Source organism: Schistocerca serialis, chromosome 4 (genome assembly GCF_023864345.2).
Source record: "Schistocerca serialis cubense isolate TAMUIC-IGC-003099 chromosome 4, iqSchSeri2.2, whole genome shotgun sequence".
Lineage (NCBI taxonomy): Eukaryota > Metazoa > Arthropoda > Insecta > Orthoptera > Acrididae > Schistocerca > Schistocerca serialis.
The window spans coordinates 251581061-251608273 of NC_064641.1; the positions used below are offsets into that span (position 1 = coordinate 251581061).

The following is a 27213-nucleotide window of genomic DNA, read 5'->3' on the forward strand; positions in this document are numbered from 1 at the left end:
TCAGTGTACCTCACAAGGGCTGAGTGCTCCACACTTGTCAACAGCACTTGCAAAGTGGACAGTCATTCATCTAAGTGCCAGCCAAACCCGACATTGCTTATCTTTGGTTTGAAGGGAACCAGTGTTACCACAGTGGCAAGGCCATTGGTAGATTATTTTTCCAGGTGGCTTAAATCTTCATCCCATTTTACTAGAAAGTCAACATGTACAGAACTTCTCAATTCATTATTCATCGTCATTTGGAAAATAGCCGGCACGGTAGCTCAGCGTGTTCGGTCGGGGGTTAGCAGCCCTCTGTAATAAAAAAACTGAGCTAATCGATCAACAACGAACTTAAACGGATGTCTTACGATGCCCGCCCCGAGCAGATGCAACGAACAAAAGAGAAAAAAACTTCATGAAAGTACTGTTGCAAATTTTAAAATGTGTTGAAAGTGTCGATGCTGCTGTCAATGGCATTGTCATAAATATCCTCAAAGCTCTTTTGATTTTGGCATAAGCCTTTCTTAATCTGTACCTTGAAGTAGGGAGGGGGATGGGGGAGGGAGGGGGGAGGGAGGGGGGGGGGGAGAGAGAGAGAGAGAGAGAGAGAGAGAGAGAGAGAGAGAGAGAAACTTCACACTCACAGTAATCAAATAAGAAGCCCTGGTAATACTCTTCATCAGTTCTTTCACCTGGAACTTGAAAATAGCTGTTTTGTTTACTAGATCTGCTGCCTCAATATTTATAACATATTTGGCACCAATATCAGCTATAAAATTTGAAGATACAGAGCCTAAAAGCATTACCTGACAGGAAATTAAAGTCAGATCATATGGTGTGATATATGTGAGATCTGTATACCATTTCACTTATTATCCTACCAAATAACTTTGTAACACTCTAGCTCAGGCAGTCTTGCTGCTTCTCTTAGTTGGCAGAAATTGTCAAAAATTGAAGCCTTGCTTCAGCATCTTTGAGATCCTACAATACCATAGTGAAGTAGCAGCAAGAACTCTAATGTTGAACATGAGTGAGATGTATGTGCAATAGCTGTGTGAAAAAAATGCACCGTTTCGCATAACCATTTTACGAATAAACGTATTTGGCAGTGGTCTTTTTTTTTAATGATGTTACTAGGATTAAATGACATTGTAACACCAGCATGCGTTTACAGTCATGGCCTGTAGACCAGTACGGTCAACTACAGAAAGAAGATTGCTTTCTAAAAATTAGTGGAATTTTTGAAATTGATTTAATCACTCAAGTGGGACTCTGATATGAATATTCTGAGTTTGCTCTAATTTCTGAGTGGAGCTTCAGTCATGATAAAGAGAAAACTATCAAAATTTTGAACCATCTCTCTCTCTCTCTCTCTCTCTCTCTCTCTTTTCCCCCACCTCCCACACCCTCCCTCCCCCTCTCAAATTCCTTCCCTCTCCCCATTCTCTCAAATTTGTCCTAAACTTTTGTGTTTAATAATAATAAAAAAAACCAAGGTTACCAAAAATGAAAACATTAATTCTGACACTCGAAAATCCACAGTGGAATAATGGCAGTATTATGAAAAAGATAGTGCTACTCACCATATAGTGGAGATGTTGAGTTGCAGAGCCAGACACAGTGGTCATTTGTGTGTGAGTTGTGCTTTGCTTGAATGTGTGTGTGTGTGTGTGTGTGTGTGTGTGTGTGTGTGTGTGTGTGTGTGTGTGGTGTTTTTGTCTACTTTAGAAGAAGGATTTTTGGCTGGAAGCTCACTTGTTTAGCAGTCTTTTTGTTGTGCTTGTCAGCAACTCAACATTTTCACTATATGATGAGTAACAATCTATCCTTTTCATAACATTAAATTATCCATAGATTGAGTGCCAGAACTTTGCTACTTCATTAAATTTTCCTATAGGAAAGCAATGACAGAAATCGGAAATTTTTCACACTTCTTGAGAAACACTTACTTTGTCGCTATCAAATGTGCAGTATCTGAGAAGTAACCAATTTTACACAATAATTTATAGAAGAAAAGTTGTAGAGCATCAAATTTTGTTTTCAAAAAGTCAAAGATACTTTTAAAAACCTATCTGACTTTGAAAGTTTGTAGATGGTGAGTTTCTGATGCATAGAGTAACACGGGAGGCAAAGGAACTATTCTCTTCCATAATTACTAAGTATGTAGATTACATCAAACATTGGCATGGCAGAAAGGTCACTATTGTGTTTGATGGTGTGTGTGATTGAATACCCTGATGTGACAAAGGACAGGAGCATGAAATGAGCTGACCGACTGCACAGAGCCCCTAAAAAATTGGACCAACTGCCGTGTTTAATGAAGCACCGTCAGTAACCTTGGCAAAATGTTTACTTCGGTCAAACAAAAAAATAAACAGAATGTCATTTCTTTACTGATTGTGCAATGTGGGGGTGAGCAATATCAAGCAAGCTGCTGAGGATGCCAATACTCGTAAGTGTAGCTACTGATGTTGCTTAACACTTTCTGTTGTTGCTGAGGAGGTCACCAACCTTTTTTGTGATTCTGACCGCTTCATCCTTATTGTCCCCAAATGTTTTTGTACTGAAGACAGACAAAGGCAGCCAAGGATACATATTCGACACTCCCATAATTTCAATTTGGGTCAAGGATCGAAAGACAACATTCTGTTCCTGTGTGTCTTTAATGGCTGCAGTGCATCAGAGATGAAAAACAACCTACAGAAGGCAAAAGCAGTTCCAGTGCTACTGTTGTTAATATTGATGAGGCTGGATAGTAGTTCATAGCAGCCCTGTATTGTGAAGAAGAAACAAAGCCATTAAATGTGCTTCCCTGATATCAGATATTTGAAAAATTTATGTCTGAGACATTCAACCTCACTTCATTGCCTCCTACAGAAACAGCTGCCCGACAGCATTCATAAAGGTTCGGCAGGTGTAAGCTTGGAAAGACAAGCCACTATATCCACAGCACTGAGGGTGGCAGGCTTCAAAATTTGGCATCTTTTCATTTACCACTATCAAGAACAGCACCTGTGGAACTGTCAAACAACATTTACTGCACATGTGACACATGATGCCATGTATTTTTTTCATTCAGGAGAAATGGTATTAAGTGTAACACCATTTGCAAACTATGCGAAGGTCAGTCCTGCATCAATATTCCAACTGATGTCCCTATTAACGACTTTGCTGACTGTGACATAGATAATGACATTTTGGAAGAAGAGGTCCCTGTGATGATATGTATATAGCAATGGCAGAATTAGAGTTAATGTTATTTGAACCCTCTTCCTCCAAGAGTGTGAAGAAGTAACACTGTAAAATTAAGAAAAACAGATTGTACATAATTAAACATAAGTCTTTCACCCTGAGTGAAGAAACTGTGTTTTATTTTACAATTTAAATGCAATTTTATGTAATCATATGTCACTCAATTGACTCAGTTGAATTAAGTTTCTTTCTTCCTAATAAAATAGTAATAGACCTAATGTATTTCTTTCTACATACCCTTGTAGACAATTTTTTTGTCATTTATATAATATTTTCTGGTAATTTCATAATTTTAAAAACTATTGTTTAGGTTAGAGATTATGTACCAGCAACAAAAATAAATAAAACTAAATTTGGAAAAATTCAAGGAATGGAAAGTACAAGGGTGATGTTGGTCATTAACCATGAGATTTATATATAAATGAAGAATGGTATTGTTTGCTTACCAGCTTGGTTCTCTGTCATTTGCTTTGACTTTTTGAAAACACAATTTGATGCACTATATCTTTCCTCATGTAAAATTTTGCACCAAATTGGCCAGTTCTCAGATGCTGCATGTTTTATAGTGACGAAACGAGACAAAAAATGTGAAAAAGTACTGTTTTCTGACCTAGCTTTTCTGTAGGAAAATTTAATAATGTAGCAAAGTTTTTGTACTAAATTGATGTAGAATTTAATATTCTACCTGGCAAATCTGCTGCTGCCCATTGGCCCAAAAATAAAACACAGTCTAGTAAAATATGGTGCACCGTGATGTGCCCCAAGCACCACACAAAGGAGGGTCATCGTACTGGACCAAAAAGCCACGCATCTTAGGGCTGTGGTCTACGCGAAGATGAGTGAGGAGGACCTTATCCATTGATGTGGCTGGAAGGACTTCTTTTAATAGGCAGAGAAAGAAAAGTGAGGAATAAGAGAATTCACATACCTCTCCTGGTTAATACTTAAATAGCCTTTCTTGTTTGTTTTTCTGGTTAATTTTTTCACTCCTCTTGTGCCTACGCCCTCGGTGGGAGCCTGTCTCACCATGACCTCAGTAAGCCCTTACTGAAAAGTAACCAATAAACAGCTTTTTCAACTGTTTTGATAGATAGGGGATAGTGTACCACAAGAAAACTGAGCTCGATTGCAAAAAACTTATATCATTTTCAAATTCAGCATCCACAATGTAGCTTAGAACACCATTCATTTTCCTTGTAACAAAAAGGTTAGTGACTACTATAAATGTCTGAATTAGAGTAGACAATGTTTTAGTGATAGTTACATGAAAGATTGCAGATGACTTAGTATACCGCTGTGAAGAAAGTAGACACAAAGCAGACAGATGTACAAATAACCTAATGTGGAGTGAAGTGAATAAAACAGTTGGACTTTATAACTTAGTGAGTGTCAGGCTATAAATCCGGAGGTCCAACACTTGATTCCCAGTCAGTCTAAGAATTTTTGATGTCATCAGTTGTTGCTTCCATCACCTCTGGCAATGCTATGTATCCCGAGATACACCATTTTTCAGAGTGTATGTTAATTTGTAGGTATCCATATAACTAGCTGAGAAAGTCAGTACAAAGATCAGAGGAAGACAAGGGTAACCACCTCCAACAGACCCGCGACTAGTAAAGCACTACAGTGCTCAAACAAGCCTTTTTTGTGAAAGCTTAAACTTTTACACTTACAATGGTGCAACAGCACTAAAACATATCGTGTATAAGTGGAAAAAATAAAAATGTTTCAATCAAGGTGGCCTACTGAAATAAATGTATAATGTGAAATCTTCAATGCTCAGCAAAAATATTACTGATTCCTAATAAACTTTACGTAACAACAATTTATGTTACTTTAACAGTGAGATTCCATTACCATCAATTTTATATTCAAACTGTAATTTATGTTCAACAGTCCTTTTTTTCAGTGTAACAAATGAAATGTAACACAACTTATGCAGGAAAACTGTGAATTAAAAAAAATTGTATATAATGCAAAGTTGTGAAAAACTAACTAGCATTAAAAGTGTAAACTTTCTTGCTAACGGTATTAAATGCCTGTGAAGAAATTGCCATTATTTCAAAGTAAAATGATGAGCACTTATTTAGCGTGTGTGCTTTATTTGACTCGTAATGATGTACTGTCTTTACAATGTGAACATTGTTTTCCCTTTCAGCTTAGTAATCAAAACTGTGTGCTCCCACCATTATTGTTATATTGAGAGAATTGGGTCTTCACAGTCCTCTGTAACATTATAAAAATATTCTATATTGTTATTATGACATGCTTAACAGTATAGTGATCAACAGTCTGTGCAACTCCGTTGGGGAATATATTGTCATAGTCAGGAGAAGTCCAATGTATAGTTAAGATTTAAGCTCTGTCTTTGTGTGTCCTATGTGTGTGTCAACTTAACAAACTGATGTTTGAATGCAGCTGGAGGCATAGAAGAAATGACAGAGGATCTAAACAGTGGCAAGATTATGTATGCTTTCTGTCGTGTTCAAGATCCCAAGACTAGCTTGCCAAAATGTGTCCTTATAAACTGGGTAAGTACTGTATACTGAGTCTATCATATAGAAATATTTTCTATAAAACTGGAATTAATTTTAATGCAATTTCTGCCTCGTGTCCTTTGTATTTATACTCTTGTGAATGTAATAATACTAAAACTCTTTGAATAAAGTCCATAGTTGCTTCCAAAAATTATGAAATATTCTCTATTGCCATTCAGAATATCATACATGTGGTAAATCAGATGAAGAAGCTTCTGTGATTTCAATAGATTTAATTATTGTTATAGAAAATATTTTGTGAAAAATAATGACTTAAACAACAAACTACCAAACATCTTTAAATCAAAGTGCTGAGTCGCTGTTAGATGCATAAAAAACATAGACCTCTTCTTGCTGATCTGTACGGAGGGGAAATGACTGTGGGAAGCGGGAATACAGAGAAAACATGCAAAAACTATTGATGGCTTGGTACGTTTGCATCTGTGACTGATGGCAACAGCTTAGAGTCGGATGGGAGATTGCCACATGAGCAGTGAGCAAAAGCACAAAAGTCTTAAAAGGAACAGGCTCACGAGTGCTAAACTAGCAATAAATAACTTTTTTGCTTAACTGGAAGACATTGTATAAGATGGCACTACATGCAATGTAGTATTACAGTATGATATAAGAAATCTCAAGTCATATACAGTTTGCTAGAAGACTCATTTTTGTACAGTTGATTATTTATCTATTTAGTCTTCACAACTCTGGCCTATTATCTGAAAAACTAAAATAGGCCATGCTGTTCATATTTTTATGGATTATATAATTTATTCTTGGCAATTAATTAATTAATTAGTCTTTTAATAGAGGGGAAGAATAGCTACAGGCAAGTTAATATCTATTTATTTTTGAATCCTGCATGCCCTTGTGCTGTTGCCATGTTTGATTTACATCTACATCTACATCTACATGACTACTCTGCAATTCAAATTTAAGTGCTTGGCAGAGGGTTCATCGAACCACAATCATACTCTCTTTCTACAATTCCACTCACGAACAGCGCGCGGGAAAAACGAACACCTAAACCTTTCTGTTCGAGCTCTGATTTCTCTTACTTTATTTTGATGATCATTCCTACCTATGTAGGTTGGGCTCAACAAAATATTTTCGCATTCGGAAGAGAAAGTTGGTGACTGAAATTTCGTAAATAGATCTTGTCGCGACAAAAAACGTCTTTGCTTTAATGACTTCCATCCCAATTCGCGTATCATATCTGCCACACTCTCTCCCCTATTACGTGATAAAACAAAACGAGCTGCCCTCTTTTGCACCCTTTCGATGTCCTCCGTCAATCCCACCTAGTAAGGATCCCACACCGCGCAGCAATATTCTAACAGAGGACGAACGAGTGTAGTGTAAGCTGTCTCTTTAGTGGACTTGTTGCATCTTCTAAGTGTCCTGCCAATGAAACACAACCTTTGGCTCGCCTTCCCCACAATATCATCTATGTGGTCTTTCCAACGGAAGTTGTTCGTAATTTTAACACCCAGGTACTTAGTTGAATTGACAGCCTTGAGAATTGTACTATTTATCGAGTAATTGAATTCCAACAGATTTCTTTTGGAACTCATGTAGATCACCTCCCACTTTTCGTTATTTAGCGTCAACTGCCACCTGCCACACCATACAGCAATCTTTTCTAAATTGCTTTGCAACTGATACTGGTCTTCGGATGACCTTACTACACAGTAAATTACAGCATCATCTGTGAACAACCTAAGAGAACTGCTCAATTGTCACCCAGGTCATTTATATAGATCAGGAACAGCAGAGGTCCCAGGACGCTTCCCTGGGGAACACCTGATATCACTTCAGTTTTACTCGATGATTTGCCGTCTATTACTACGAACTGCGACCTTCCTGACAGGAAACCACGAATCCAGTCGCACAACTGAGACGATACCCCATAGGCCCGCAGCTTGATTAGAAGTCACTTGTGAGGAACGGTGTCAAAAGCTTTCCGGAAATCTAGAAATACGGAATCAACTTGAGATCCCCTGTCGATAGCAGCCATTACTTCGTGCGAACAAAGAGCTAGCTGCGTTGCACAAGAACGATGTTTTCTGAAACCATGCTGATTACGTATCAATAGATCGTTCCCTTCGAGGTGATTCATAATGTTTGAATACAGTATATGCTCCAAAACCCTACTGCAAACCAACGTCAATGATATAGGTCTGTAGTTCGATGGATTACTCCTACTACCCTTCTTAAACACTGGTGCGACCTGCGCAATTTTCCAGTCTGTAGGTACAGATCTATCGGTGAGCGAGCGGTTGTATATGATTGCTAAGTAGGGAGCTATTGTATCAGTGTAATCTGAAAGGAACTTAATCGGTATACAATCTGGACCTGAAGACTTGCTCGTATCAAGCGATTTGAGTTGCTTCGCAACCCCTAAGGTATCTACTTCTAAGAAACTCATGCTAGCAGCTGTTCATGTTTCAAATTCTGGAATATTCCATTCGTCGTCCCTGGTGAAGAAATTTTGGAAAACTGCATTCAATAACTCCGCTTTAGCGGCACAGTCGTCGGTAACAGTACCATCGGCACTGCGCAGCGAAGGTATTGACTGCGTCTTGCCACTTGTGTACTTTACATACGACCAGATTTTTTCGGATTTTCTACCAAATTTCGAGACAATGTTTCGTTGTGGAACCTGTTAAAGGCATCTCGCATTGAAGTCCGTGCCAAATTTCGCACATCTGTAAATTTTAGCCAATCTTCGGGATTTCGCGTTCTTCTGAACTTCACATGCTTTTTCCATTGCCTCTGCAACAGCGTTCGGACCTGTTTTGTACACCACGGGGGATCAGTTCCATCTCTTACCAGTTTAAGAGGTATGAATTGCTGTTGCTACTATATCTTTGTATTTGAGCCACATCTCGTCTACATTTGCATAGTCAGTTCGGAAGGAATGGAGATTGTCTCTTAGGAAGGCTTCTAGTGACACTTTATCCGCTTTTTTAAATAAAATTATTTTGCGTTTGTTTCTGGTGGATTTGGAAGAAACGGTATTGAGCCTAGCTACAACGACCTTGTGATCACTAATCCCTGTATCAGTCATGATGCTCTCCATCAGCTCAGGATTGTTTGTGGCTAAGAGGTCAAGTGTGTTTTCGCAACCATTTACAATTCGCGTGGGTTCGTGGACTAACTGCTCGAAATAATTTTCAGAGAAAGCATTTAGGACAATCTTGGAAGATGTTTTCCGCCTATCACCGGTTTTGAACAAGTATTTTTGCCAACATATCGAGGGAAGGTTGAAGTCCCCACCAACTATAAGCATATGAGTGGGGTATTTATTTGTTACGAGACTCAAATTTTCTCTGAACTGTTCAGCAACTATATCATCGGAATCTGGGGGTCGGTAGAAGGAGCCAATTACTGACTTAGTTCAGCTGTTAAGTATAACCTCCACCCATACCAATTCGCACGGAGTATCTACTTCGACTTCACTATAAGATAAACCACTACTGACAGACACAAACACTCCACCACCAATTCTGCCTAATCTATCTTTCCTGAACACTGTCTGAGTCTTCGTAAAAATTTCTGCAGAATTTATTTCAGGCTTTAGCCAGCTTTCTGTACCTATAACGATTTCAGCTTCTGTGCTTTCTATTAGCGCTTTAAGCTCAGGGACTTTCCCAGCACAACTACAACAATTTACAACTACAATTCCGACTGTTCCTTGATCCAAGCACGTCCTGTATTTGCCATGCACCCTTTGAGATTGCAGCCCACACCGTACTTTCCCGAGGCCTTCTAACCTAAAAAACCGCCCAGTGCACGCCACACAGCCTCCGCTACCCATGTAGCTGCCAGCTGAGTGTAGTGAACTCCTGACCCATTTAGCGGAACCCGAAACCCCACCACCCTATGGCGCAAGTCAAGGAATCTGCAGCCAACACGGTCGCAAAACTGTCTGAGCCTCTGATTCAGACCCTCCACCCGGCTCTGCACCAAAGGTCCGCAGTTGGTTCTGTCAACGATGCTGCAGATGGTGAGCTCTGCCTTCATCTCATAAGCAAGACCGGCAGCCTTCACCAAATCAGCAAACTAAGTACTGACAAAGTTGTTGAGTAAATTCCCTGTTCCAGTATCCCCAAATAATATGAAAAAATTAAGCATCTGAGACTTGTGGTGATACATGAGTCTTCAATACATGGGAAAATTACACTTTTACAAAATATGCTTGTTAAATTACTGAGAGAACAGAACTTGAAGAAAATGTGTGTTACAGAGATTATGTGTGAGAAAGTGAAAGACTATTGTGACAAAAAGTGTGCTTCCATAGTAGAAATGAAGGACAAATGATTGAAGAAAAAAAGATGAGCCACTCTTCAGCCATGGAAATGCTGGACATGCTCAAGGAAGTAAATTTAGTGTATACTTTGATTAAAATCTTGAAGATTAAATTGAGATGGTAGCTTTATGTATGAAGGCAGTCATTCATGTTACTTTTAACTTTCCGTTATGGAGATCTACAGATGCAAATATATACATCAAAGTGACACAAACATTCCTTCATAAAACCAGTACTTCTACTAAAGGTGAGATAAAGAGTTTGGTACATGCATGTACATGTGTGTGACGCAAGGCACTATTAGGTGTGTGGCAGAGGGTACATGGTGCAGCAGAATCATTCCTTTCTCCCCCTTTTCCAGTTCTATTTACAGGCAGTGCACAGTAAGAAAGATTGTCAATACCATCATGCATATACACAGATTTCTCTAATTTTGCCTCGTGGGAATGTGAAATGATATGAATTACAGGAACTAACACACTATCTGATCAAAACTCACAAGACACACTGTGTAATTGTGAAAGTGATTCCTAGATATCATGGGAGAAAGACTTGCCAGTAAAATTAGATGAAAATGTGCTTAATTCATTAGATAAGAAATCACAGGCAGGTATATTTTGTGATCTGCCAAAGGCATTTGACTGTGTAAATCACAATATCCTTTTAAGTAAATTAGAATATTATAGTGTAACAGGAAATGCTGCAAAATGGTTCAAATCTTATGTCTCTGGCAGGAAACAAAGGGTGTTATTAGGAAAGAGACATGTATCAAGCTATCAGGCATCATCCAACTGGGAACTAATTACATGTGGGGTCCCACAAGTTTCCATTTTCGGGCCCCTCCTTTTTCTTGTGTATATCAATGACCTTTCATCAGTAACATTACCAGATGCCAAGTTCGTTTTGTTTGCCGATGATACAAACATTGCAATAAATAGCAAATCAAGTGTAGTCTTAGAAAGATCAGCTAATAAAATATTTGTGGGCATTAATCACTGGTTCCTAGTCAATTCCTTGTCACCAAACTTTGAAAAAACACACTACATGCAGTTCAGAACTTGTAAGGGGGGTCCCACGAGTATATGCCTAACATACGATGACAAGCAGATAGAAGAAGTGGACAGTGTTAAATTCCTGGGATTACAGCTTGATAATAAATTCAACTGGGAAAAGCACACCACAGAACTGCTGAAGTGTCTTAACAAATCTCTATTTGCAATGTGAATTGTGTCAGACATAGGGGATATAAAAATGAAGAAGCTGGCATACTATGCTTACTTTCATTCCATAATGTCATATGGGATTATTTTTTGGGGTAATTCATCAAGTCAAGCTAAAGTTTTCCAGGCACAAAAACGTGCAGTGAGAGTTATATGTGGTGTGAACTCAAGAACATCCTGCAGAAGCCTGTTTAGGGAACTAGGGATACTAACTACTGCTTCCCAATATATTTATTCTTTAATGAAATTTGTCATTAAAAATATATCACTTTTTCAAACCAACAGCTCAATTCATGGAATCAATACTAGAAATAAGAATAATCTTCACAAGGATTTAAAGTCACTTAGTCTTGCACGAAAAGGTGTGCATTATTCAGGAACACACATTTTCAATAACTAGCCAGCAGCCATAAAAAGCTTAACAACCAATGAAATTCAGTTTAAGAGAAGCTTAAAGGATTTATTGAAGATGATGTGACTTACCAAACGAAAGCGCTGGCAGGTCGATACACACACAAACAAACACAAACATACACACAAAATTCAAGCTTTCGCAACCAACGGTTGCTTCATCGGGAAAGAGGGAAGGAGAGGGAAAGACGAAAGGATGTGGGTTTTAAGGGAGAGGGTAAGGAATCATTCCAATACCGGGAGTGGAAAGACTTACCTTAGGGGGAAAAAGGACAGGTATACACTGGCACACACACACATATCCATCCGCACATACACAGACACAAGCAGACCTGTCCTTTTTTCCCCCCTAAGGTAAGTCTTTCCGCTCCCGGGATTGGAATGACTCCTTACCCTCTCCCTTAAAACCCACATCCTTTCGTCTTTCCCTCTCCTTCCCTCTTTCCTGATGAGGCAACAGTTTGTTGCGAAAGCTTGAATTTTGTGTGTATGTTTGTGGTATATATATATATATATATATATATATATATATATATATATATACACACACACACACACACACACACACACACACACACACACACACAAAAAATTCAAGCTTTCGCAACCAACGGTTGCTTCGTCAGGAAAGAGGGAAGGATTTCAATCCCGGGAGCGGAAAGACTTACCGTAGGGGGAAAAAAGGACAGGTATACACTCGCGCGCACACACACACACACACACACACACACACACACACACACACACACACATATCCATCCGCACATACACAGACACAAGCAGATATTTTCAATGTATGGATATAATAGAGGGAAACATTCCACGTGGGAAAAATATATATAAAAACAAAGATGATGTGACTTGTGGCCCAAACTCTTTGCCTTTACAAATGTCTGCTTGTGTCTGTGTATGTGTGGATGGATATGTGTGTGTGTGCCAGTGTATACCTGTCCTTTTTTCCCCCTAAGGTAAGTCTTTCCGCTTCCGGGATTGGAATGACTCCTTACCCTCTCCCTTAAAACCCACATCCTTTCGTCTTTCCCTCTCCTTCCCTCTTTCCTGACGAAGCGACGGTTGGTTGCGAAAGCTTGAATTTTGTGTGTATGTTTGTGTTTGTTTGTGTGTCTTAACGACCTGCTAGCACTTTCATTTGGTAAGTCACATCATCTTTGTTTTTAGATATATTTTTCCCACGTGGAATGTTTCCCTCTATTATTCTTCACCATTTCAGTGCAGTAATGTGTTCATTGTAAATAAGTATTATAGTAGTTGTATTACACGTTTATTACCTTATAAATAAATAAATAAATAAAACTTTTTTATTTTAAATTCAAAGCGTTAGTATTTGTAAAATGATTCTTTCATATAGTGTTCATTAAAAAATGACGATCATTCCACTTGGGACCTGTGGAATGGTACATTAGCTTTTTGTTTGAGTTGTAAATATTTGTCATGTATTGTTGTTTTTCTGACATGTTCTACATCCTGGAGGACCTCCTCACTACGGATCAATTGGAATGAAAGTAAATGTAATCTAATCTAATCTAAAAAAGGAGGCTGGAAATATTGTGTTGTCAGTAGAGAAGCAGTAACAGCAGAATGGGTCCAGTTGGAGAGTTAAGTAACTTCCAACCTGGACTAGTCATTGGATGTCACCTGACTAACAAATCGATGAGGACATTTCAACCCTTCTAAAATTGCACAGGTAGACTGTTGGTGATGTGCGTGTGAAGTGAAAATGCGAAGGAACAAGCACAGCTAAACCAAGACCAGGCAGACCTCATGTACTGATGGACAGGGATGGTCGGGCACTGTGGAGAGTGATTGTAAAAAATCACATGAAATCACTGGGTGGACTTACTTATGAGTTGCCAAGTGCTACCAGATTGGCCAGTGGAAGACTGCAAATGAGTGGTTTGGAGTGATGAATCACATTATACACTGTGGCCATCCAATGGAAGGATTTGGGTGTGACAGATGCTTGGAGAACGTTACCTGCCATCACGTGTAGTGTCATCAGTGGAGTTCAGAGGAAATGGCATTATGGAGTGGGCATGTGTTTCATGATTAGGATGTAATGACATTAGTGTGCTTAACAAAATACCAAATGCGGAAGGATATGAATAGACATTTTACAGCCTTGTGTGCTGCATACAATAGAGCAACAATTTGAAGACTTTGTATCACCTTGTCGCAATGCAGCACCTGTGAGCCAGTAATTGTGTACAATAACATTCCTGAAATGGACTAGCCTGTCCAGAGTTCTGACCTGAACCCAATGGGATGCCTCTGAGATGACTTAGAACATTGGATTTGCTCTAGACCTCATTATCTGACTTCTCTACCTTCTCTGGTTTTGGTTGTTGAGGGAGAATGGGCTGCCATTCCTCCACAGACATTCAGACACCTCATTGAAAGTGCCTGCAGCAGGATTCAAGCTATCATGAAGAGGAATGGTGGATGCACCCCATATTAATGTCCACCAACAGGTGTCCGGATACTTTTTGCTCAGAAAGTGTGTATTTCATGACTCATTTTGGAACAGGGTCTCTTTAATTTTTTGGAGTAACTCTTTCCATACTGCACAGTTACCATCATATAACATCTCACGTTGGAGTTTGTTGAGGATTTTTGAGATCTTTCACTGTGTGTAAAGGAACTGGTGGCCCTTTTGGATACTCCTTTCCAAGACACATTTCCCTGAATTACGGAGATGGACGTCATCTCTCCAGCATATCCTGCATTGTCACCCTCCTCCTCTATTAATATGTTCCCACTGCCTCACCTTACCTTTTCCTTTCTCTCCTCTGTCCACCCCACAGCTTCTCCATCAAAATCAAGCACTGCTCTCTCCCACCACTCGTCGTCCTCCCCCCTCCCCCCCCCCCCCAACATCATGTGGGCAATCTCTTCCTCCCTCATGCCCTCTCCCCTCCTCCCAGCTCCCATCCCTCTCTCATTCCCCTCCCCCATTTCCCTGCCCTCTCGCCTCCGCCCTTCTTCACTTTCACGTTTCTCTCCTTTTTTACTATTCCTTTCCCCTCCCATTTACCCTCTCCCTCTTCCTTCATCTCTTTTTATTCTACTCTCAGTACTTTTTTCGCCTTGTTGTGTGGACGTGGAGTTATCTGTCCAAAGACCTACCTCCTTCCTGCTAGCCCGTCCTTCCCTACCCCTTCCCATCTCCATCAGCTCAGGCAGCTGCTTTCAGTAATCGAGTATCAATAATCAGTCATACCGTGGCACAGAAGTGTGTGTTTGGGTGTCTCTGTGTTTGTGTGTGAATGTGTGTACTTCTGCTAGAGAAAGAGCAAATGCTTGAAAGCTAGTGTGGATGTTGTTTTCTGTTACCTGTTTCTGTGTTGCACGCATTGAAATTATGTGGTGATTATGTGGTGCATTAATGTGATCAATGTAAATAAATGTTGTAAACTGATTTTTATGTTTGCTAACGCTTGCATACAATAGCCTAAGAATTATCTTATGCACCTCGTCAGTGTATTGAACATTTACATGTTTGGTAACATTTTTGTTATTACCTTTTACATGAAGATGCATTTGGGATTTTTTGACTTATTCCACACCCGTGAGGGGGCAATTTCACTAGGGATTTGTGGAAGGTACATTAACATATCTTTTTTCTCTTTTTAAATATTTATTATGTATTTTTGTTTTCTGGCATGTTCCACAGCACCCTTGAGGATCTCCTAACTGTGGTTCTATAGTACGAGATGTACATCTGCACCCAGGTGAAAAAAGTTATGGGATACTGAGATGTACATATACGGATGGCAGTAGTATCACATACGCAGGGTATAAAAGCACATTGCATTGGCAGAGCTGTCATTTGTACTCAGATGATTCATGTAAAAATGTGTCTGCCATGATTATGGCCACACACCAGGAATTTGGAGACTTTGAATGTGGAATGGTAGCTGGAGCTAGACACACGGGAAAATGGAAATTGTTGGGGAATTTAATATTCTGAGATCCACGGTGTCAGGAGTGTGCTGAGACTACCAAATTTCAGGCATTACATCTCACCATGGACAATGCAGTGGCCAACGACCTTCACTTAATGACTGACGACAGTGGTATTTACATAGAGTAGTCAGTGTTAGCACACAAGAAACACTGTATGAAATAACTGCAGAAATCTATGTGGGATGTACGAGAGATGTGCCTGTTAGGATAGAGCATCAAAATTTGGTGTTGATGGTCTGTGGCAGCAGACTACTGATGAGAGTGCCTTCTCTAACAGCACGACATCGCGGGAAGTGCCTCTCCTGGACTCATGATCATATCATTTGGGCCCTAGACAACTGGAAAACTATGGCCTGTGCAGATGAGTCCCAATTTCAGTTGGTAAGAGCTGATGGTAGGGTTAGAGTGTGGTGCAGAACCCATGAGCTGTAGACCCTAGTTGTCAACAAGGCACTGTGCAAGGCAGTGATGGCTCCATAATGGCGTGGGCTATGTTTACATGGAATTTACTGCATCCTCTGTTCCAACTGAATCAATCACTGACTGCAAATGACTATGTTTGGTTACTTGATGACTATGTTTGGTTACTTGGAGACCATTTGCAGCCATTCATAGCTCTTAGGTACCCAAACAACGATGGAATTTTTATGGGTGACAATGCACCATGTTACTGGGCCATTCTGGACACTTCGAGCAAATGATTTGCCCATCGACATTGCTCGCAGTTATAGACAAAGACATATATCGAGGTCAGTTCATGCACAAAATCCTGCACCAGCAACACTTTCGCAGCTATAGACAGCTATAGAGGCAGCATGACTCATATTTCTGCAGGGAACTTACAGCGGCTTGTTGAGCCCATGCCACATCGAGCTGCTACACTATGCCAGAAAAAAGGAGGTCCAACACAGTACTTTAGGAAGTAGCCCATGATTTCTGTCACCTCAGTGTAATGTAATCTAATTTAATCTTGGCTATAAGTCAACATTGTCAATTTGCGATTAGACGTCATTTAGAAATCTGGTAACACTGAAACTACCTGTTCACCTACAGGTATTATTATCAAGGCATCACATTATACCTCAATCCAAACTTATTATTTGAGAAAATCTTCTTTTTCATCAGGCTGACCATAACGTTCAAGTTTATAATATCTAGAATCATGCAGCAGACATGTTATATGTTAGCAATAATGGTGTATAATTTTGTGTGTGTGTGTGGTCTCCCCCCCCCCTCCCCCCCCTTTTTTTAAGGAAAAATAAAGGAAGTTGGTGACATTTTCCTTTCCAGTTAAATATGTCTGTTTACTGCATGGGTAATTCTTAATAGACACAAACTAGTGAAGGAGCTATTTCTGCAGTGTGTAGACTATGAATCTAAAAGGAATTCTATTAAAGTCTGGTGCTTTGTTTGCTTTGAGTAGTCCAATTTCTTCTCAAAATCTGGGATGTTAGTATTGATCGTGACCTGTGCTTGCACCACCTAAGATGAGTACCTTCCTTCACCCCTTCAGTCAGTGGTCAGAAAGTGCCAAGGATTGCCTCCAGACCTGGGCAAGAGGTTTCATTTATTGTTGATTATATATAACACAACTTCTGGCAGGCTACATCCAGTGTTTCTGACAACTACCAGTAGAATCTCCTCGACATTGTGAATGGGATCACGTGGGGGGGGGGGGGGGGGTTGCAGAGATTGTGAGGAGCCCAGGCAGTCAGTCAGTGGTTGATAGTTTGTGTTCTGGAGGCATCAGTGGCAGCTGCATCATTAGTATGATGTCGACTGACACAGGCTGTGCGTCATTAAGTGAGCCAGCTGATGATTGGCTGGCTCCAGCAGTTTAAATACCACTGTCTGGCGCTGACCTATTCAAAAGAATCCATGTTTCTGTGTAGTACTGAAACATCTCGAACAGAGCCAGCTTTCTAGGTGCGGATGGTGTTACTCGGATTGAGATTATTTCAAAAGTATCCCAAAACAAAGTGTTGCTGCAGCACCATATCTCCATCCACAGCTGCTGGCAGAGATGGCGGCCAGGTTACAGCTTTGGGCTGTGGCAGAGTTTTGTGCCATTTCATTATCATGAAATAGGGGACAGGAAGTACCACGGATATGATATGTTGAGTTGGGGTGGCAGTCATTAAAATAAAAACATTTTTCACTGCAACAGGATTTTTTTACAACATATTGATCACCAACTTTCTCCTCTGAATGCAAAATATTTTGTTGACTACAACCTACACACGGAGAAATAACCATCATAATAAAATAAGAGAACTCAAAACTCACATGGAAATATGTAGATATGTATTTTTCCCATGTGCTTTTCAAGAGTGGAACAGTCTGAAAGTGATTCTGTGAATCCTCTGTGAATTGCAGAGTAATCAGATAGAAGTAGATGTAATAGTAGTACTCAGTACAGTGAATGAAAGAAAATAGTAAATACGCAAAACAGACTTGTCTTAATTTTGCCATATACTTAGTATTTTTATTAATTTCCTTAGCAAGGCGAAGGTGCACCATTGGGACGCAAGGGGACATGTGCCAACCATGTTCGTGATGTGGCTGCCTTTTTCAAGGGTGCTCACGTTACCATGAATGCACGAAATGAGGAAGAAGTGGACCCCCAACTCATAATTGAAAAAGTAGCCAAATCCACAGGCTCAGCATATAGCTTTAAGGAAAGAGCCGACAACACAAATGATGCTGGACCTGTTGTGAGTAGATTTGTGTGTAATTATTTGTACTTTAGTTCCTGCAAAACAGTGAGTTTCATGGAATTACTTCTTAGTGTATTATCATTATATAGATGTACTGAAGCGCTTTCAGTGTGCAGTAGTAATTGAGTTTTATAAGAGAGGTTAATCTTGCTATTGTAAGTGTCCTTAATTACCTCCTGATAAATGTTAATCACTTAATAGGAATACTAAAATTTATGATATAAGGCAATGAATGAACCTTATAAATTGTGCCTTAAAACAAATTTGTGTGTTTGGCTTTCAGGGAACCACATACAAACGTGTTATCCCACGCCAAGAAATTGATGTTCATGAGCGCGACCAGTTTTGGGAACGTGAACAGAGGGAAGAACAGCAACGTCAAGCTGAGGAACGCAAACGTCGTGAGGAAGAGCGGCGGAAGCTGGAAGAAGAGAGGCATAAGAGGGAGGTAGGAGAAAAATCTGTGAATGGCACAGCTATTTTGCTTTCTAAATGGAATTTCTTGTTCGTCTCCTCAATATTAGAACAAGAGAAAACATATAATCACAGTTATCATTAATTATTTTCATTTTAAGATGTATCATATAAGGACAATATATTTATATAGTATGTGTACTCACATTCAGCAGTACACTACATTGTTTATAACAGAAACTCAGACATTGTTGCTTGGTACACACCTGTTGATAGCATTCATGGATTCATTTGCAAAAAAGTAGTTACCATAGACTTCTGTTTGGGGTTTAGTTTCTCAAATGCAATGACCATGCTTCTGCGTGATTTTTGTGTGTGTGTGTGTGTGTGTGTGTGTGTGTGTGTGTTTTAGACTTCCGTGAAGGCACATTCTTAAAATTCAAGAGTTTCCCTACATAAGCTGCCCATGTTTCTTTTTTTGGGTACTGGATGATTTCAGTGCACTGATTACCAAACAGTCCCATCACAAATTATGCTGCTTATCTTTTAACTTTTTCAATATCTTCTGTCTTTTTCATGTGATATATTCATTCTTATCATAATTGGGTTTTGCTCAAAACTATTTATTTATAGCAAATTCTCAAGCCAGGAAGAAATGTAAAATTCACCTGACCATCTCTACCCCCAGAGTCTCAGAAATATAGATAGTAAAAGATATTTCTCAATGTGGCATTTCAGTAGAGGAATTGTAGTGTGGTTTTCATAACTAAATAAATTCCAAATTTCAATCTGTAACTCTTAACCATTATAGTACCAGTGCAGTCAATAAACTTCTACACAGATGACCAATAATTTTTAATGACTGTTGGAAAAAAAAGCAACTGATGCTTGTTGCCTTCATCATGAGCCCATCCCAACCTGCAGTGCATGTGTGTCTTCTTTCTCAGTAATTTCCTGCTTGTGTTATTAAACTATAAATGAACTTAACCACCAACCATTTCATTTGATTACATATACATGCTCAACAAGTGTGGAATAAAACACGTGAAGCAGAGATGCTGAGTCGCAAATGGTATAAAGAAAAGAATGTTGGAAAGTGAGCTTTTGGCCAAGAAGGCCTTTGTCAAAAATAGACAACACACACTCATGCAAATGCAGCTCATGCACACATGACCACAGTCTGGCAGCTGAAACCAGACTGAAGACTGGCTTTAGCTGCCAGAGACTGTGGTCATGTGTGTGTGAGCTGTGTTTACATATGTGTGTGTGTGTGTGTGTGTGTGTGTGTGTGTGTGTGTGTGTGTGTCCACCACCCCCAACAAAGTCCTTGTTGGCCAAGAGCTCACTTTCTGACAGTCTTTTTGTTGTGCCTATCTGCGACTCGGCATCTCCACTATATGGTGAGTAGCAACTGTCCTTTTTGTAATACTGTTACAGCCCATCCTGGATTTTCCATTGTTTGATAAAACACGTGAACCTACACTAAACATAATCTACTGTTTCCACATAAAAACTGATTCGTGATTTGATAACAGTGGGTTATATCATCTCTGGTCACTTGTATAATGTAATATTGAAGATAAAAAATGAAATTGGTAAACGTGACCTCTCAGCATAAAGAAATTCTGATCATTGATGAATGACTTGTTAGTTTGAAAGCTGAAAGCTGCAGTGTTAAACATAATGCGTATGTGCTTAAGCAGTGCTCAGTGTCTCCTTTGTGCAGTCATTGCTTATCTTTATTCATCTCACAGTTCTTCATTCACACAGTACTTTTTCCTAGTGATATTAACATGTTCAAGTGTATTTCAGTAATATGCTTGCTTGCATATCTCTTAGCCCAGTCCCATAGTAAATTTGTAGTTACCTCACTCTCATGAAATTTCTTCACCCCAACATCCCCCGATGCTATCAAGTGTTTAACACACCTACAAACAAATTCTGTGTGTTCAGTATATAGCGCAAAAGAATGGAACAGCTCAGAATGGGTAATTTACAATTACATTAATGATTCGTAAGGGTATTGTATCCTAAAACAGACACAGTTAAAATCTTAAAAGGCACCCAGTCTGATTATAGGAAAACCATACCTACCACATATATTCCTATTACTTTCCAACAGTTAGTAAATGCACCAACAGTTATTAAAAATTACACAGGCCAATGAAAATATTTTTTTGAAAAACTTTTTTTTACTTTGATAGCTGATCTTTATAGATTTTTATGAGCTGAATTCAAATCTAGCCTTAATTTTTTTGTATCACCCATAGTTTTCGAACAGTATGCTTTTTATTATATAGTTTAAAAATCCTGTGCTATACGGTAAATGGGGAAATTAATGAAATGCTTTGTTACAACATAAGCATGGTTTGTATTTACATTAAGCTTCTTAAAACAATGATACGTGTTAATAGAGATTTCACTTGTCAGCTGTAATTGGTTTCATTTTCTTTCTCTTTTTTCTTTGAAGCTTCTTGTGTAGCTTTTTCTACGATGAGACACTTGCTGAACTTCTCGGTGAAGTGATAAACAGTAGTCCCCCATCATGTTGGTGTTCCAGCGGCCTTGGTAACGTTTTTCCATCACTTTAATGTCCTGGTGAAAATGCTCTTCTTGCGCCTCACTAACATCTCCCATATTGTCTGGGAAGTAATCAAGGTGACTGCTCAAAAAGTGAACTTTCAGGTACATTAATCATCCTAAAGTTTTAAACTTCTTTAACAGTGTAGCTATAATAGGAACATATTCTGGGTCTTTTTCATATCCTAAGAACTTTGTAACGACTTGCTTGAATGATACTCATGCTTCTTTCTCATTTAAGGTCATTGTGGATTCAAAGTTAACATCAAGCATCAATTTTCTAATTTCAGGTCCGACAAAGACACCTTCTTTTAGTTTAGCTTCTGAAAGGTGTGGAAACTTTTGGCAGAGATACCTAAAACGTAGTCCATCTTTAGGTAGCACCTTTAGAAACTGTTTCATTAGGCCTAACTTTATATGTGGAGGTGGTAGGAGTACTTTTTTTGGATCTACAAGGTTTTTGCTTAGAATGTTCTTCTCGCCAGGTCTTAAAGACTCCCTCACAGGCCAGTTCTTTCTGCAGCAGTGTTGATCCCTAGCCCTACTGTCCCATTCACACAAGAAACATGGAAATTTGGTAAAGCAACCTTGCTGACCAAGGAGCATGCATATTACTTTTAGATCGCCACATATAATCCAATTATGAGCAGGATAGCCTATTTTATTTAGCACTATTTCTAGGTTTTCACAGCTTTCTTTCATGTACAGAATGTCCAACAGGTATAGATGCATACATGTTACCATTGTAACCTTTAAACTAGTTTTGGATGAATGAGCAAACAGCCTCCAGTCTTCCTTTTTGTATTCAGTACCAAACTCATTCATCAGACCAGGAATGTCTGAGCAGTACACTAAATCACCTTCTTGTTGAAAAAACTTGGAAAATTGCTGCTCTCTCTTTCTGTACATGTATATGCTGCTTCCAACTGTCAATAAGTTCTTTCCTTGTAATCTAGAGCCAAGCGACTCAGCTTTTTCTTTCGTTAAGCCCAGATCCCTAACCAAATCGTTAAGCTTGGTCTGAGTAAACAATTTGGGCTCTAGACTTTCTGTATTATGATGGAATTCATCATCAGGTTCATCTAAATCACATTGTACATCAGAAAATACTTCTGTTGGAATATAATTTAAACCATCTGGTGGTTCAGGAATTGCCAAATCTACACCATGCTCTACTGGTCAGATGGCAGACGGAAGGTTAAGGTAACTTACTACCTTCTTGTTTTTTGAATTATGACCAGTAATATGAACACTGCAAAAAGTAGCAATTATCGGAATGATTTCTTGGCTCCCTCCATATCATACAAACAGCAAATCTAAAGGCTTTTTTCTCCTTTTCTTGACCATTTTCTCAGAACTTCAACACGCACACAACATAAATTATGCGGCGCCCAAGATTTATCTTGATCAGCAAGTTTAGATCCAAAGTATGATAGATAAACCTTTTCAAAAGTCTGTAATGTTTTTTTGGTGTTCTTTTTAATCTAAAATTCACCACAAATATAACAAACTGTCAGCAGAGTTTTTACAACCACGATTAGACATTGTACTGAGCACATGTGGAGGAAATGGGATAGTGAGGTTAAGTTGACAGTAAGCAAAACACCATCCCTAAACACAAAAATAGAATCGACCTTTTTTTGCCAGCAAATGTTTTTCAGCAGTGCTACCAATGTCATCTACATTTATTACACCTCCTCTTAAAATTATTTTAACTATAAAAAAGCTGTAAAATTCTTTTAAAAAATCACTTAGTTTAATAAATTTAACTGTAAAATGGGAAGAAATGGTGGGTAATACAGTTTTTAAGTATCATATTTGGATTTCCCACCCTAAAAACATAAGAATAAGGTATTTTCAGCAAAAAAGTTTTTCCATCATTGGCCTGTGTAATTGGTCTTATGCAATGTTGTACCTATCTGCAACTCAGAATCTCGACTGTATGGTGAGTAAAACTATCCTTTTCACAGTATTGTTACAAATATTTCTACTGTGATTTAGCCCTATGCTGCCATTGTTTAGTTAGGAATGGTTAGTCATAACTTGTTTTGCCATTACAAATTTCTGTTTTCAGGAAAAAATTAATTTCGACAAACAGCATTTTCGGACTTAAAAATAAATGTGCACACAGTTGTTACAAATACAGAATATTGTGCTCTGCGTGCTGGGTTATTCATTATTGTTAAATTTATTATATGGATATAGTTATTAAGCAATTAATATAATTCTTAAATAAGATATGCTCAGTTCCAGAATATGATGTTGTTGATTCCTAAAAGTGATATGCAAAATCTTGTTGATAATGAAGTTTCTTGCTGTTGTTGGCAATAATGCAGCAGTTGGTGTGCTGCATTTCTTGCTATTGTTGACATTAATGTGCCAGTTGGTATAGACTATGCTAGGTTTTCATGTTACTGGTTGTGTGTCAGATTCTGGTGGTGGATGCACATAATCTTACTCAAATATTAACTGGGGAAAGAAAATTTGCAAGTATTCTTTTTCCCTGATCTCTCTTATAGGTATTTACTGCTCACATTCTGACATGTATAAGGTAGAATGAAATGTTTTGATATAGGCCTATAGTTTTCTTACATTTATTTGCAGCATCTCTTTGAAGAATGACGATAGCCTGGATGGTGTCAACCCCTTTGAAGAGCCCACACTAGATGCTTATTGTAATGGTTCATCCAGCACATGTAGGTAGAGGAGATTAGATATTGGCTAAATTAGGAGGAAAGGGGAATTCATACAGCTGCAGATATGTCTGCACCATACAAAAAGTACTGTAAAATGACCTAGAATTGTATCTCTAGATTCTGTGGATGTGGACAAAATAGTTTTTAAATTAAATTAATAAGATGTTTTGCTTGTCAATAAGAGTGGTGTATGGAAATTGCAAATCCTTCATTTTTCTGGTGGTGTGGGAAATATAATGTCCCTATTTTTGTTCATTGCGGGGGGGTTTAAGATAGCGATTCTCTTTCATGTATCTGTTAATTTTTTTTTTTTTTTTAATTTTAAGTATAATGGTAAATGGTTCCCATCCATTGTTGGTTACATTTATATTATTAAAAATTAAAAAATCAAAGAAATTTTTGTAGTTTACTCTGAGACATACGTTTTGTGCTATAAGTATCTTAGAAACCACCTCAACAGGAAAACCGTAGTTCTGCTGTACATATATATCAGTTTTGGGGTTCTTGGATTCTCAGCCTCATTTTTAAGACCTCAACCTTTGCTCTTCAGTGTACATAAGGATATCAAATGTGTGTCATATTTTGATGCAGCTGTATCATATTTAAGATTAAAATTCAAAAAATGATACAATGTTTTTATTCTCTTTTAGTCAACATATGTAACATTAAAAATCATATACATTGTCTTTTAAAACAGCTTTTATTTCCTAACTTACATTTTTGTGTGTGTGTACATAGTACTCTTTGCTTTTAAATAGCTTATATTTAGGTCACCTTACCCTACATTTCAAAGCACAGCACAAAAATTATCAGGACAGTGTAATTCATTTATCTAATAGAACCAAACAGCTATGTAAATCTACATCTTTATACAGTAGATACTGCAGAAGCCACCGTAAGGTGCTTGATGGAGGGTACCATGTACTACTATTTGTCATTTCTCCTGCTCCACTCGCAAATAGGGTGAGGAAAAAATGACTGTCCGTACGCCTTTGTTTGGGCCCTAATTTTTCGTATCTTATCTTCATGGTCTCTTACATGCGATATATGTCGGTGGGAGCAGAATCATTTGGCAGTCAGCTTCAAATGCCAGTTCTGTAAGTTTCCTCAATATTGTTTCCCAAAAAGAATGCTGCATTCCCTCCAGGGATTTCCATTTGAGTTCCTGAAGCATCTTCGTAACACTTAGTGTTGTTCGAACCTACCTGTAACCAATCTAGGAGCCCTCTTCTGAATTTCTTCGATGTCTTCCTTCAATTTTGACCTGGTACGGGTCCCAAACTCACAAGCAGTACTCGCACCAGCATCCTATATGTGGTCTCCTTTACAGGTGAACCTACGGTCTAGAACCGCGCGACCGCTATGGTCGCAGGTTCAAATCCTACCTCGGGCGTGGATATGTGTGTTGTCCTTAGGTTAGTTAGGTTTAAGTAGTTCTAAGGGACTGATGACCTCAGAAGTTAAGTCCCATAGTGCTCAGAGCCATTTGAACCATTTTACAGGTGAACCACTCTCCTAAAATTCTCCCAATAAACCGAAGTTGACCAATTGCCTCCCCTACTACAGTTGCCACATGCTCATTCCACCTCATATTGCTTTGCAATGTTGCACAAAGATGTTTAAACAACTTGATTGTGTCTAGCCGGACATTAGTAATACATGCATATTTGAACCATCAGCTGTTTTTATTTTACACCCAAACATGTACCGGTTTCAGTCTTAGACCATCTTCATCAATGAAGGGTTAAAATGGTTTAAGCCACCATATTGCGTTAGTCATTACTTAAAATGTTTAGTGCATGCCATGAATGTAAGTATATGACACAGGACTTTAAAAGCAAACATACAAATACTAAATGTATACAAAGCAACATTAGTAATAGTGTATCCAAACATTACGGGTTAGCTGTCATTCATCACACCAACTGGAAATTTTGTCTAAGTCATCTTGTATCTTCCTACAGTCACTTAACTTCGACAGCTTACCGTACACCATGGCATCATCAGCAAACAACCACATATTGCTGTCCACTCTTGCTGCCAAATCATGTATGTGTATAGAGACCAACAGCGTTCCTATCACACTTCCGGGGGGCACTCCTGATGATTCCGTTATCTCTGATGAACACTCATCCTCGAGGACAGTATACTGGGTTCTGTTATTTAAGAAGTCTATGAGCCACTCACATATCTTGAATTTATTCCATATGCTCATACCTTCATTAACAGACTGCATTGGGGTACTGTGTCAAATGCTTTCCGGAAATCTAGAAATATTTAATCTGCGTGTTGCCCATCATCCACAGTTCTCAGTATATCATGTGAGAAAAGGGCAAGTTGAGTTTCGCTCGAGTGATGCTTTCTAAAACCATGCTGATTCATGGACATAGGCTGCTTAGCCTCAAGAAAGTTTATTATATTTGAAATGAGAATGCGTTCAAGGATTCTGCAGCAGACAGAAGTCAGGAATATTGGTCTGTAATTTTGTGGGTGCGTTCTTTTATGTTTCTTATATACTGGAGTCATCTGCACTTTTTTCCAGTCCCATGCAACTTTGTACCGAGCGAGAGATTCACGATAAATGCAAGCTAGGTAAGGGACCAATGCCGTAGAGTACTCTTTGTAAAATTGAACTGTGATTCCATCCGGGCCTTGTGATTTATTTGTTTTCAAATCTTTAAGTTGCTTTTCTATGCCAAATACGCTTATTACTATGTTTTCCATATGGGAGTGTGTCTGATGGTCAAATGACGCTATTTACATATGTTTCTCCTGTGTGAACGATTTCTTGAACGTGAAATTTAAAACTTCAGCTCCATTTTGCTATCTTCTACTGCCACACCAGACTGGTCAACAAGGGACTGAATGGAAGCCTTAGACCCACTTAGAGATTTTGCGTATGACCAGAATTTTCTCAAGTTCTCTGCCAGATCCTCCATTAAGATGTCATGGTGGTAGATGTTGTATGCTTCGCGCATAGATCTTTTCACTGACACACTAATCTCTACTAACCTTTGCTTGTTGTCATTTGTAAATCCCCTTTTGAACCTGGAGTGCAACAGCCTCTGCTTCCTCAACGTCCTACAAATTTTGTTATTAAACTGTGGT

General features: G+C 38.8%; 1 protein-coding gene across 1 annotated transcript in view; it reads left to right on the forward strand.

The window, feature by feature from the left end:
• The window catches only part of LOC126473843 (drebrin-like protein B), a 211286-nt gene that overhangs the window by 66535 nt on the left and 117538 nt on the right, over positions 1–27213 (forward strand). Inside the window, exons 3-5 of the mRNA XM_050101173.1 lie at positions 5653–5765; positions 18200–18412; positions 18699–18863. Of these exons, the coding sequence (XP_049957130.1) occupies positions 5653–5765; positions 18200–18412; positions 18699–18863 (491 nt within the window). The remainder of the gene's footprint in view (positions 1–5652; positions 5766–18199; positions 18413–18698; positions 18864–27213) is intronic.